Genomic DNA, 14,928 nt, shown 5'->3' with positions numbered 1-14,928 from the left:
GTTATCCGTATGTATGAGTCTCAGCTTCCCTAGTTGGTCCTGTACTATGAACTCGCTGAAGGATCCCAATATCAAGAAACACTGGAAGCATTCTCTCAAGGCCTGTTCCATTCCACATATGCAGCTTGAGACATGTGCTGAGGACCACGTGCTTTTTAGATGAACAATAAATTAATGAGTCCATTACTTTGAACAACAACGGACACATCAAGAAGAGGAGAAGAGAATGGCAAGATATCACCATTGAAACCATCCCACTGTGTCTGGAGGGTAATTCCCTTGCCCATCGTGCCCCCTGGTCTGACTTTCCCAAATTGGCCTGCTCTCCAACCAGCATACTCTCAGGACAGATAGTGACAGAAATGGACAAATGTATGGACAGTGTCATAGTCAGATCGATACACACATAAGTTGTATTTAAGAGAGGAATTTGTCTTAGTTGCATGCAGAAAGAACACTGTCAGTAGAGTAACAGAATAACAAAAATTGAGAGGCACGAGATGAAAATAAAGACCTTTGTGTCCTGGGAGGTGAGTCACCCAGCTGATTTGAATTGCCACACTCTTATATGAATAAAAGATTTCAGTTTTTGAATTCTGAAAAACATGTTTTCACTTTGTTATGATGGGTTATTGAGTGTAGATTGATGGGCAAAAATGGCTAATTAATTAATTTAAAATTCAATGTACAACACAATAAATTGAATGGAAAGTGAGTACTTTCTGAATCCTCTTGTTTATAGCAACACTTAAATACTAATATTATAATGTACACGCACAATATATATATTTACATACACAGTCATGTGAAAAAAGTAAGTATACCTCAGGGAAGCTGTAGACTCTTTAAATATATGAGGGGGTACCCAAAAATAACCGGAATTAAAAAAAAAAATTGCTTTAATAATTTTTGCTTACTGAACTTTTAGTCTCCTTCAAAGTGTGAATGAATGCACTTGTCCCAACGGTTTCCCCACTGGTGGAAACATTTTTGGAATTGCTGAAGAGGAACGTTGTCCAGTGCCTGCAGCGATTTTTCTTTGACTTCCTCCATGGTACAAAAACGCTTTCCTTTGAGTTCTTTTTTCATATGCAAGAACAAAAAAAATTTGTAAGGAGCAAAGATCAGGCGAGTAGAAAAGGTGGCAAGAACTCCAAGACACACAAGTCAATTCACAAATCTCTTCAATAGTTCGACAACGATCTCTGTAAATTGAATTGTGAACTTTTTCAAGATTTTAGTCATTCCTAATTGTGGAAGGTCGGCCAGATCTTGGTTGGTCTTCAAGTGACATTTCCCCTCATTTGAAATGCGAAAACCACCTGTGTTTTACTTAAAGCTTCCTCTTTAATAGCAGTTTCAAGCATCACTACAGTTTCAGCAGCAGTTTCCCTAAGAGAAAACAAAAGTTAACACAGACTTGCTGTTCTTTATGATCACCCATCCCAAAAATCGCAGAACACATTTACTAAGCACCAAGAAAAACCGACACAGAATGCCATACCAACAATACAGAGCAATGCCACTTGGCAGACTGCCACAGAATACTGTAAGAATGCCACACCTAATGGTGAAATTCACAACTATTGTAAGTCTAGATTGCACACCAGGTACAGATTCCAGTTATTTACAAAAAGTGCACAATTGAAGCCATTTCAGTGTTCCTTACATGACAACATCTATGCATCTGAGCTGCTGTGACTTACATAACTGAGAAAACGAAAAATGTGTGTGAGAATATCTAGGCACAAGTTACCTTAGGAGAGGGTTGATTTGGACTCACTTGGTATGGTCTTATTCACATGCAGATGTCCATTTTATAAACAGCAGCAGGACAGTGTTATCTGCATGTGGCTGAGAAAGTGCAAGTCAAATGTATGTACAGGGGTGGGCAAAAGCAGGTTTACAGTTATGAGTACATGAGGTCGGCAATTTGAGCACTTGTGGGACTGAACCTTTGTGCATTGTGCCATTGAGACATTCATTTGAATTAATAAAGTTAATAAAGCTGTTGTAATAATAATTTGAGTTAATAAAGTTAATAAAGCTATTGAGTTAATAAAGCTATTGTAGTAATCATAACCTGCAGGTCTTTTCTCATATGAACAACTGTAAACCTACTTTTGCCCACCCCTATATGATACAATGGAATACAGAATATAATATTCCTTAAGAGGTTTACTGAGCACAAGTTAAAAAAATTCTGTCATCCCTGCAGGTACGGCATTATGTATTCCTGCTGGAGAGCTGATCCAGCCAGTCGCCCCAGTTTCACAGAAGTTCGGATTTGCTTAGAAAAGTTGGCGGAGAGGTTGCCTGAGGCAGCTAGCAAAGAAGACATCATCTATATCAATACAAGCCATCCAGAGGAGGAGGAGGAAGAGGAGCAGCAAGAGGACGAGGGGGAAGTGTGTGTGGAGTTTTGTGGACCACAGCTCACTTTTAATAAAAGTAGACTTGCAGCTTGTCCTAAGTCCACGGTAGACAATGAGCCTTGTGTGGTGACCGCTGAAGTCCATGACTCAGAGGAATTGGAGAGCAGGTACGTGTTTGCCATTGCACCACAGGATCCTGCAGCTTCCATGGATGTGACGGCACCTTTATTACAGACAGACGTGCTAATGCATGCAAACAGAGATGCCATCTGTGACCTGCATCAACTGGACAACACATCAGAGGATTCTGTTATCATGGTATGAAGAGTGAAAGGGATGAGTTTTACCCGAACTGTGCAATTTGTGAGCACACCATCACTGCTGTCTCTTCAGCCACTTGTCCTAGCATATATTCACCACTTGGCCTGTAATGCAGTCTTTGAAAACTTCACTCCATCAGAGGTTCCTTGTGTTGAACCTGTGAACACAGGACGTGTTCAGTTGCACTTTAAGAATATATACAGTGTTATTTCATCCTGATGCATCAATATCGTATGAACTACTGAGCCTAAATTCTGAAAACGTTCTTGTCAGCTGTGAGGATGAACCCAGTGCAGTGTTTTAAGACCGTCTGAGTAGCATTTTCAGGATTACAGAATCGGTCATTCTTCACCATCAGTTAAGTAACTTTACTTATGTGAGAATGTATGGCATTTCGGAGTCTATAGGAAGTTGTTTTATATTTCAGATTAGATTTAAAGTCTCGTGTTAATTGTTATTTTAGATGGTCAAATGCCATATTTTGATGAGTCAGAAGTCAAGATTGAGACAGAGACAGGTATCAGATCCCTTATTTTTTTCCCATTTTGCTATGTTGCAGCCTTGTCCTAAATTCATTTTTTTACCTCATCAATACCCCAGAATGACAAAGCAAAAACAGGATTTTTTAAATTTTGGCAAATTTGTTAAAAATGAAAAACTGAACTATCACTTTGACACAACTAACTTTACTCAGTATTTACTTGAAACACCTATGACAGCAGTTCCAGTCTGGAGTCTTCTTGGGTTTGATGTAATAAGCTTCGAACACCTGGATTTGGGAATTTTCTGCCATTCTTCTTCGCTGATCCTCCCAAGCTTTGTCAGACTGGATGAGGGCCATCAATGGACACTATTTTCAGGTCTCTCCAGAGGTGTTTGATTGGGTTCAAGTCTGGGCTCATGCTGGGCCACTCAATGACATTCATGGAGTTGTCCCTAAGCCACTCCTGTGTTGTCTTTCGTGCTTATTGTGCTGTTGGAAGGTGAACTTGCAGCCCAGTCTGATGCCAAGAGTACTGCAGAGCAGATTTTCGTGACACAGACCTCTGTAGTTTGCTCCATTCAGTTTTCTCTCATATCTGACTTGTTTCTCAGTTCATAAACAACATGACACTACCACCTCCATGCTTCATTATTGAAATGTTATTGCGCAGGTGATGAGTGGTACTTGGATTCCTCCAGACATGATGCTTATAACTGGGCCAAATAGTTTCATCTTGGTTTTCTCAGACCAAGGAATCTTGTTTCGCACAGTATGAGAATCCCTTAGGTGCTGTTTTGCAAACTCCAAGTAGGCTTGCATGTATCTTTCAGTGAGGATAATCTCAAAGGTATATTAGGTTAATTGGTCCTCTGTGAATATGTGTGTGTGTGAATGTGTGTGTTTAGCAGTCCCAAAATAAACTGGTAACACTTTAGTTTAGGTACTGCAAATTGCATCGATTATTTGCTTACTCTTATGTAACAAGATCATAACAAAGGCTTCTTTTGGTCTTCATGACCCTTATAAAACATCAGTAGATCGGTTATTCATCTCTGTGTAGAAGATTTGGGATGTTGGCAAAATGACTTGTTAAAATGAAGGATTCACAGGTCTTATACTAAATATGTAAAGCTGACAGAAATCCATCTCAGTTAAGCCACCTCAGACCTCTCCAAAGTGACATTTTGTTAGCAGGTCACATTGCAGAGATGAATAAAAATTTACTGATGCTTTATAAGTGTTATGAAGACACAAGGAGGTGTTTGTTAAGGTCTTGTTACATAATAGTAAATGAGTAATAGATTCATTTTTTCCAGGACCTAAACTCAAGTGTTTCCAATAAACTAACACCCCATCGAGGGTTGGTTCCTTCCTTCCACCCCAGTGCCTGAAGTCCCACCAGGCCAACACTGAATTAAGAAGCTTCAGAAATGGAGAGCATTTTGGTATGTATTTAGTCAGAAGTCAAGCAAAATGGCACCTTTTATTGGCTAACTAAAAAGATTACAATATGCAAACTTTCGAGGCAAGTCAGGCCCCTTCTTCAGGTAAGATGTAATCAATGTATTTAGAAATAAAGCTAAAACAATGGGTTATACCAGACAGAGATGGGCAATTCATAAACAATTTGTTCTTTTTTTGAATGACTCTTTTTCTGGGAGTCGTGGGAATCGATTCACAGGCAAGAACAAATCGATTCAGTAGTGCTCAATGGAAGCACTAAAGCACACGTGAGATGCCGTCAGCCTCTTTCATTTAAATGTTTAAAATGCATGCGTGATGCTGCCCACCTGTTTTGTTTAGATGTTTAAAGTGCCTGTGCAAATAGCACCCGTCTGATCCATTATTCTTTCTAGTGAGAATTAAATCGTTGAGAAACAAGAACTCTGCCATTGATCATTCTCTCATTACTCATACAGCTACAATACAGTTACAACACATTTACATTAGAATGTGTTAATTGTTGGTTTTGTACAATTCTAGGCTGGAACTGTTTTAAACAGAATATATAAACATAATATTAAACTAAAATACACTATGTCCTTTTCTACATTCAACAAATTAGTCACGCAAAACTAAAGCATCTAAAAATATTACTCTATTTTCTAACATTTATTTGCTTTCAAATTAACTTTAGCAAACTCTTTTTAAGGCTAATAGATTTCTTAAGGCTAATTGAATGCACAGGGCATATATCACTCACTGTTTCTTTTGTAATGGATGGCACACACGGTCATCCCCGATACGCTAGAAGGCAGCATCCCTGGTTTTCTGTACTCATTAGGACACCCCCCTGGGAATGCTGGGAACTGTAGTCCAGCAGGGCAGCCCTGCTGGGGTCAATGGGTGCTACAAGAGGGTGCCGCAGGGAGTTATGTTCCCTACGTTTTGAGGCTCCTGTATGACAAAGAAGTACTTCCAACGGGCAATGAAGTGGCACTACTCCTGGGTTCTCAGTAAAAATAAGCACACTGCCTTGACCAGGTGATTCAGAGGACAGAAGGAGGAAGAAATCTATTTGTTCTGAAGTATTTTGGATGGTGTTTGTATTTTAAAGTGTTGGTGAAAAGTAAAAACATTTTATTTGAACCCGGTACTGTTTTGGGTGACTTTGTGACTGTGGTTTGGGGCTCACTGGCACCCCCTTGTGGTTACATTTTCTAGTTTCAACTGAATCATTGACCAAGAACGAGTCAAACATTCATTTGATTCGTAAACGAGAAACACAACTCTTCAGTTGACTCATGAGCGAATGATTACCCAAGAAAGAGTCTCACAATTCTGGTTCAATTGACTTGCAAATGACCTACACGATTCTCTTTTTAGCTGATTCACAAAGAAATCATTACCCGAGAAAGAGTTGCACAATTCTTATTCACTTGTGATTCTATAATGTGGCATCTTATTTTAATTATACATTTTTAATGTGTAATAATACTTTGTGTACTGAAACAAGACAATGTCTTTTGAATGATCATCATGTTAAAAACATACTTAATTATACACACAAACGCACATATTCAAAATAATGTATAAGGCAATCCCCCCGACTCCAAACTTCCTGTAGGTGTCATCATTAATCCTATAAATCAGGGTTAGGCGGTTCTAGAGGGCTGCAATGGCTGCAGGTTTTCATTCCAACCCAATTGCTTAGTTAGAAACCAAGGATTGCCAGTCTTAGACCTCATTTAATTTCATGGCATGTTAGTCTGCAATGTAATGTTCTTATATCATAAGATTCTTTTTCCTTTCCAATGAATTCATCCAATGATTTGAAGCTTAAAATGGGTCATTTTCAGTTACATTTTTCTCTTAATTGTTTTATTAAACCAAATGGTGCAGGATGAATCCACACAGGTGTGAATGGAAACAAGTTAGATGGAGAACTGCTGGCTTCTTTTGTCATTGCATCTTATTGCTAATAAGGAGGTATTAAAAACAGCGAATGCAGCTGTTTAAGAATGAAATAAGCAATTATGGATGGGGAACCTTAACATGCGAGACCACTAAAATGAAGCATCAAAATGTCACTTGAACAAGAAGTGTTTCATCAGCAATCATTAAGTTCTCTTTAAGAAACAGGGTTGGAACAAAAACCTGCAGCCACTGTGGCCCTGTAGGACTGACGCTGCCCACCCCTTCTATGAATGAATCAAACAAATCAAACGACACAAAAGAATTAATTCAGTTCAGCGGGCAGCTTGAAAGAATCAAATCAGTTAAGTGAGATGAAATGCCCATCACTAATACAGGACCCCAAAACTGAAAAGGTTATGTGACGTTATTCCCGATTTGTGGTCTGTAATGTGTTAAAGAACAAATTATAATATCTTCCATTTTATCAGAAAATATTTTTGTAATATATTGTAAATTTATGTATGGCCTGATCCGGGCTGTTTTTAATTGTATGAAGTCTTTCTAGGATTAATTTACTGTACGTGTCCAGTGGTAAGGCCCTGGGAATTTCTCTGTTGTGCGCACATTTACAGTTCTAAAGTGTTTTGTCACAATGTTGCCAGTATTTCTATTTTATTTTTGTACAGAAAAAGCATCTAGCAAACACAATGAAAATGCAAGATCATGGTTTTTAACAGTTTTTGAAAAGCTTTTCTTCTTGTCAAATGAAGATTGAATGTGAAGTTGTAACTTGAATGAATGCATGTCTGTATTCTGAATCTGAGCAGTGTGCATTAAATGAATTAATTTATTGTACATTTTTGTAAATGCAAAGTTGTCCTATAGAGGAAAATATTAAACATGGATGAGTTTTATTGTATGATTATGTGCCTTATTTGTGTAAAGTGGTGTAAAATATTTGTATTTAAATGTTGACAGTTTCCAACTATATGTTTAAGCTATGTGTATAAAATGTAAAATTGTTGGAATGGTGTCCCATATCTTAAATCTGTGAACACAAATGTGCAACAGACTGAAGCATGACTTTTCCATTAATATATTTTATTTTAATCTGGTTTTTTTTTTGTATTTATTTCATTTTTGTTATTTAGTATTTATGTAATCACCAAAACTCGTTAAATAACAGATTGATGGAAGACCTTGTTTAATGTCTAGGGTGTGTAGCAAGTAATGTAAACCAGTAAACTTTCAGCATTTTGTAAAAAGAAAAGAAAAACGCGGTGAAATTATTAAACTGGAGTTTAGTCCAAAATGTGGAGTGGTAGCGCTGAGGCTAGGGATCTGTACCAGCAATCGGAAGGTTGACTCTACTCCACTGGGCCCTTGAGCAAGGCCCTTAACCTGCAATTGCTCTGTCCTGGGTATGACGTTAGTCTGCATCCAGCTCTGCAAGCTGGTCTTCCAACTTGGGGAGAAAACTTGGGGGTTTTACGGCAGGATTGGCATTTCAGCCACTATAAAAAAAACTCACACTGTTCAGTGTGGTGCTGAGGTGGCACCTTTTGCACGGCAACACTTGGGTCCCAATCCGGGTGGTTTGTCATGTGGTGGGTGCGGCAACATACTGTAATCAGCAGAGGTCGGCATCAAGTGGTCAAAGTAAGAGTAAGAGCAGAGACCTATATTTATAATCAAGTGAATTTACATAACAGTGCTGAATTAATGCATACACATCACCTGATATTTTACTCTTAATTGGTTCGTTGGTTTACACTCCCATCATCTGATTGTTTCATTCGCTTACATACCCAAATAAGATGTCTAAATAAAAGTCCCATTTCTACTATATTCTCCATCCTTGCAATATTTTCCAAAACTTTATGAGTTCCTGTGTCCATATGTGGAAGATGAATGTTCTCTTCGTTCCCTTGTACTAATCCATATCTGAGAAGTTAAGCAGAAGTAAGCTTTACGAAACCATACATTATGTAAAAGCATGCTTTGATGAGCAAACAGAAAAATATTTGTCCAAGGGACTCAACGTCTAAGCATTCCACACATGAGTCTGCCTTATCCCGTTTCCTCTATTTACATCTGAACGCCATAACAAAAGGGCAAAGAAGTAACTTCGCATAAGGGGCGTTGAACTTGTGGTGAAGATAGAAGAAGAAACTCTGGGGTCTGAGATAATACTTGGCTCAAGGATTGTGTAAGATAAAAGTGTTGACTGTTGCATTCCATAATGATATTAAATCACGCGTTCTAGGGGTATAAAACTTTGCCCCCACCGACAGACGGGGTTCAGAAGAGTCCTGACGCTGTCAAGTAATATTGATTGCCTGCTTTCTGAAGCTCTGCTCATTGTGACGCTGAAGAATAAAGCTGCTATATAACCACACCTGCTGTCTTGTCTGAGTCTTCGTCCACACATGACATCTGTCAAGTCTTACTAGGTACGTGATAGTAAGCCAACTTCTTGGACCATCACCCAGGACCTTCTTGTTCTTTGTTGTTTACTTGACTTTTATCTGGTTTCCTGATATGCTTGAACAGGTTGTGAGATTGCTGTGACCCTGACGACCCCCAATTGCATTGTTGGCCAAAACTCTGTTAACACAGGCAGGAATTGGTTGGACTTGGCTCACCGCGTAATGTGTCTGTCGCCCAATGGTCGATGCGAGAAACATTTAAAACTGGACCCTGACGTTAATCTGCACCCAGCCCAGCAAGCAGGTCCTCTAACATGCAGGGACAACTTGGGGGTTGGTGGCAGGATTGGCACTCCACCCACTGTAAAAAAAAAAAACTGGTGCTGAGGTGTCACCCATTGCACAGCTGCACTCGGATCTCAATCCGGGTGGTTTGCCGTGTGGGGGAGTGCGGCAGCGCGCTGTAATCACAGCATGCTCCCAACAACACCCCCAATGACTAGGCCTTGTGCTCACTTTCTGTCTCCTCTCTTGTGTAGGAAGGTTCTCTGTTCTTTTGATTTGAATAAGGGAGTGAATGCAGGATGACGTCATTGTCACTGCTTGCATGTAGTGTGTGTTTGACTGACGGCGCCTGTTTGAATAAATGTTTTGAGAATGTTCCTGTCTTCACAACAATAAAGCTGGACTCACCTACTTCTCTCGTGTGCAAGTCTGTGACCCACACATCACAAGATTTCTGACATTTATTAACCCCTGTCAAATGTGCGCTTGGGGAACAACTTAAGGGCTTAATCAACTGTATTACCACCCCGGGAACACACAAGGTCGCTAGGCACTAACACTTTCCTCTTCTCCCCTCTGCAGAAAGGAGGATTGACGTGCCGCCAATCATGACATCACTTCGGAGGTCACTCCACCTGAACCCGCTTCTTTCTCCCAGAAACCATCATTGCCAGAAGAGCAGCCATCTTGGACAGACTCGATCCATTAGAAAAAAGTTGCAATGACCTTGCGCCTAACACACCCTTTTATTTGCGTCTTTTGTACCAATTTAATATACGGGGTTTGCCATTAATGTGCCCCAGACCCTTTATAATTGTCTAATTCTTACACCCCATTCTACTGCTTCTAAGACAGATGCTATATTTTGATGTGGAAAGTATACACTTTATGCATCCCAAGTCTCATTTATCTTGAAATCATTGCAGTGTATTTGTGTGGAAGTGACACCATGTGGATTAGCACTTTGGTCCATGGTGGATTCTTTTCTTGCACTGTGTTCTGTCAGGATGGCTTCTGGTTCTCTGTGCCCCTGAACTGCACAAGTGCATCCAAAGATGTTTGTATAGAAGGTGCACATCTGATTTGCTCAATGAGTAAATACCGCACCACTTTGCTCTTCCCATCAGACAGGAGGTTTAGAGTGTCTTGATAGATGCTCGCTAGTACCACATTTAGTTTGAGTGTCTCAAGTTTCAAATCTGTCTATCCATTTTTGACCCTACTTAGTCTGTGCCTGCACCTCTCCCAGAAGCAACAGGCTTATGACTGAAGCAACCTCAAACACTCACACACACATCCTTTTAGCCCAGGTCAATATGGAATGGTCAGTGAACCTCATGCTCTCTTCTTAGTGATCTCAGAGTATCACAGAAAACCTTTATGAACACAAGAAGAATATGCAAAGTGCACACAGAGAGTGGAAGAAAGGTCAGAACCAACAGAAGCGGGTAGGAAATTGTGAGTGCTTTTGTGTTGAGAAAGACCACCAGACAGACGGGGACTCAATCTATAAGAGTCTGGCAGAGGGGGCAGCAATGGTTTTATTTAATGAATTCTTTTGGACTTTCTGTTTTCATTTAGGTCACCCAACCTTCTATGTTTTACAAAGTAAAAGTTGCACATTTTTGATTTATTCGAATATCCTTCAAATTATTGAAGGTGTGGAAAAATGCTAAGATGATGCTCTCCCATTACAATAAAACGCTAATGAGGGTTGGTGGCAGGACTGGCACTCCAGCCACTGTAAAAAAACTCACACTGCTCCATTCCATTCAAACTAGTGTGGCGCTGTACGGCTGCATGACACTTGTATATCACTGTTGATTCTCCAGCTTCTTGAGTGTTAAGATAATTCACAGATATACAGGTGCTGGTCATAAAATTAGAATATCGTGACAAAGTTGATTTATTTTAGTAATTCCATTCAAAAAGTGAAACTTGTATATTGGATTCATTCATTACACACAGACTGATGTATTTCAAATGTTTATTTCTTTTAATGTTGATGATTATAACTGACAACTAATGAAAGTCCCAAATTCAGTGTCTCGGAAAATTAGAATATTGTGAAAAGGTTCAATATTGAAGACACCTGGTGCCACACTCTAATCAGCTAATTAACTCAAAACACCTGCAAAAGCCTTTAAATGGTCTCTCAGTCTAGTTCTGTAGGCTACACAATCACGGGGAAGACTGCTGACTTGACAGTTGTCCAAAAGACGACCATTGACACCTTGCACAAGGAGGGCAAGACACAAAAGGTCGTTGCTAAAGAGGCTGGCTGTTCACAGAGCTCTGTGTCCAAGCACATTAATAGAGAGGCGAAGGGAAGGACAAGATGTGGTAGAAAAAAGTGTACAAGCAATAGGGATAACCGCACCCTGGAGAGGATTGGGAAACAAAACCCATTCAAAAATGTGGGGGAGATTCACAAAGAGTGGACTGCAGCTGGAGTCAGTGCTTCAAGAACCACCACACACAGACGTATGCAAGACATGGGTGTCAGCTGTCACATTCCTTGTGTCAAGCCACTCTTGAACAAGAGACGGCGTCAGAAGCGTCTTCCTTTGGACTGCTGCTGAGTGGTCCAAAGTTATGTTCTCTGATGAAAGTAAATTTTGCATTTCCTTTGGAAATCAAGGTCCTAGAGTCTGGAGGAAGAGAGGAGAGGCACAGAATCCACGTTGTGTGAGGTCCAGTGTAAAGTTTCCACAGTCAGTGATGGTTTGGGGTGCCATGTCATCTGCTGGTGTTGGTCCATTGTGTTTTCTGAGGTCCAAGGTCAACGCAGCCATCTACCAGGAAGTTTTAGAGCACTTCATGCTTCCTGCTGCTGATGAACTTTATGGAGATGCAGATTTCATTTTCCAACAGGACCTGGCACCTGCACACAGTGCCAAAGCTACCAGTACCTGGTTTAAGGACCATGGTATCCCTGTTCTTGATTGGCCAGCAAACTCGCCTGACCTTAACCCCATAGAAAATCTATGGGGTATTGTGAAGAGGAAGATGCAATACGCCAGACCCAGCAATTCAGAAGAGCTGAAGGCCACTATCAGAGCAACATGGGCTCTCATAACACCTGAGCTGTGCCACAGACTGATCGACTCCATGCCGCGCCGCATTGCTGCAGTAATCCAGGCCAAAGGAACCCCCAACTAAATATTGAGTGCTGTACATGCTCATACTTTTCATGTTCATACCTTTCAGTTGGCCAACATTTCTAAAAATCCTTTTTATGCATTGGTCTTAATTGATATTCTAATTTTCCAAGATACTGAATTTGGGACTTTCATTAGTTGTCAGTTATAATCATCAACATTAAAAGAAATAAACATTTGAAATACATCAGTCTGTGTGTAATGAATGAATCTAATATATAAGTTTCACTTTTTGAATGGAATTACTGTACTGAAATAAATCAACTTTGTCATGATATTCTAATTTTATGACCAGCACCTGTACATTGAAAAAAAATGTTTTAAATTATTTAATTATTTTAGATAATTGTTAAGTGCTAAATACAAAAATGAAAGCTATATAACCACATAACAGATTTTTAGTCAATTATTGTTTTTTTTAATTGTTTTTAATTATTGACAAATCACCCAACCAGGATGCCTTGCTGATGGAAGGACCGGGGGGGATAGTCTTTAGCTTACATGAGACATTACCTTCTCCAGAACAACAGAGGTCACCCCCTCTGGCTTGGCAGCCCTGGGGGAGCATGGACAACTGTGGACCCCTTTATTGCAGCATCGCCGCCACACCCGGAAGTGCTGCCGGAAAGAAATCACGGGACGCTTGGAGCGCTTCCATGTGCCCTATAAAAAGTGCTGCCTCACTCTGTTTAGGGAGGCAGAGCCGGGAGGGAAAGGACGATGCTCGCCTCAGGAAGAGTGGAGGCAAAGTAAGAAGGAAAAGAAAGAGGAAAAGTGCTGTATTGTTCTTGGTGCTGGTGGGAAACGTGCTTGGGAAACATTTCCCACTGAATAAAAGCCTCGTATTGTGCTGGCACTTGTGCCTTGTGTCTGTTGTGTCAGGGGTTTGGGGAGCTGGTGCATCCCCTGGTAGTCATACTATCAATATTTTAATGATAATTCATTGCATTTAATATTTTCTAATAATATAATCTATATTTACAGCAAAACAGTTATTTATTTCAATAAAATGGTCATATGGTTAATCTGTTAGGACCTGAAATTTCTATGTGTCTTACTGGGTCAGCAGTCCAGGCAGACACAATTCCCAGGATTCCTTGGTGAACATGCTTAGCTTCAGATGACCTCTGTAGAACACAATTTCGTATGGCAAACTAATATATACCATGATTGTGAACATTAACTCTGTCTTGAAAAATACTGAACTTGTCTTTGAAGTGGGCATTGATTTATTCTTGCTAACAATTTTTGGAATTTTATTTATTCCTTCATATACTCATTAATTTAAAATTTGTTGATTTTCATTTTTTCTTTGTCATCTTATAAAAGCACTTTGAGCTACATGCCATGTATGAAAATGTGCTACAGAAATAAATGTTCTTGTAATTATTAAAGCTATGTTTGTATGTGCCTCACTCAGGAGAGACAAATGTGGCCACCTCTGTTACAGGTGTACTGTACATCCATCCATTCATCCATCCGTCCGTCTCCCTAACCCACTTATCCAGGGCAGAGTCGCAGGGCAGTCTGGAATTCAGGAGTCTGAAATGTCTTCTGCAAAAAGAAAAAAAGTAGAAGCATGAGAATATTTTAACATAAAGTGACCATTCGTCCCCGTGTTGCGGGGACAGTCCCCTTTTTCGGACAACTGTCCCCACTCAGAAACATGTTTAAAATTTCGTCCCCGGTTTCAGCTGGTTCACGTTTTTGAATGTATCTCACCACCACGATAATTTGAACTCGGCGCGCGTGCGCGGTGTTTTGACATAGGTTATGCTTTACCGCATCCTGCAACTTCACGTGATAATCTTTCACTTTGTAATCTACGCTCCTCTAGCCCTGCTCCCCCCACCCCCATGTCCCCGTATTGCCCCAAAAAATTCTGGTCACCTTATTTAACATGGCATGAGCTCCCCTCCGTTTTTTTATAAATGAAATCATTCATTTAGTTGCCAATGTCAAGACTGAATTTAACTTGTCAGGGTCACTCTAACTTACCATGTTTAACGCTGATAATGTAAGTGAATGAAGAGTTACTCCGTTTTTCTGCATTAGGCACGTATTGTAGTTAATTGTGTAATTGCATAATTTCATGACATTTGTACATTTTGTTATTTTCTTTTAATAAATAATCAAAAGTGTAAATATTTCTCTAGTGATTATAGTGAAGTGTAACGTTTTTAATGTCTGAATTTTGGGGACAGAGAGGGCCGCCATTGGATGGAGCTCAGGGGGCCTTTGTCTTGTACTACAGGCGCAGTTTACTTGGCGTTGTCAAGGTGACCACAGCTCAGCCAGGATAAGGTGACACTCTACTTATAAATTATGGACTATATGTAAAACGTCTCGTTTTTATGGGATGGAAAACCTAATGAAAAAGGTGATGCAAAGAACAAAATGTGATGTTAAAACGCAACCTTATCAGTGCAGGGCAGGAGGGGGTGTACTTACCGATTCAAGATAAACCATGCCAGCCTGATCCAAATTTGTAAATTTGCACGATGTAATACACAGCA

The 14,928-nt window shown here is 40.0% G+C and overlaps 1 protein-coding gene across 2 annotated transcripts in view; it reads left to right on the top strand.

Moving 5' to 3' along the window:
- mertka (c-mer proto-oncogene tyrosine kinase a) overlaps nt 1–14,928 on the top strand; it is a 171,876-nt gene that overhangs the window by 115,058 nt on the left and 41,890 nt on the right. Inside the window, exon 19 of one of the 2 annotated variants that reach the window (XR_007933607.1) lies at nt 2,219–6,468. Coding sequence is in view for 1 of the 2 variants with exons in the window: in XM_028820523.2 (XP_028676356.1) it covers nt 2,219–2,699 (481 nt within the window). In the remaining variant the exon portion in view is untranslated. Of the gene's footprint in view, nt 1–2,218; nt 7,648–14,928 lie in introns of those variants that run through there. The other variant, XM_028820523.2, reaches the window with a different exon arrangement.

The sequence above is a fragment of the Erpetoichthys calabaricus genome, chromosome 15 (genome assembly GCF_900747795.2).
Source record: "Erpetoichthys calabaricus chromosome 15, fErpCal1.3, whole genome shotgun sequence".
NCBI classification, from domain to species: Eukaryota; Metazoa; Chordata; class Cladistia; order Polypteriformes; family Polypteridae; genus Erpetoichthys; species Erpetoichthys calabaricus.
The sequence above is the reverse complement of the archived record's forward strand: the minus strand, read 5'-3'. Positions and strand labels throughout refer to the sequence as shown.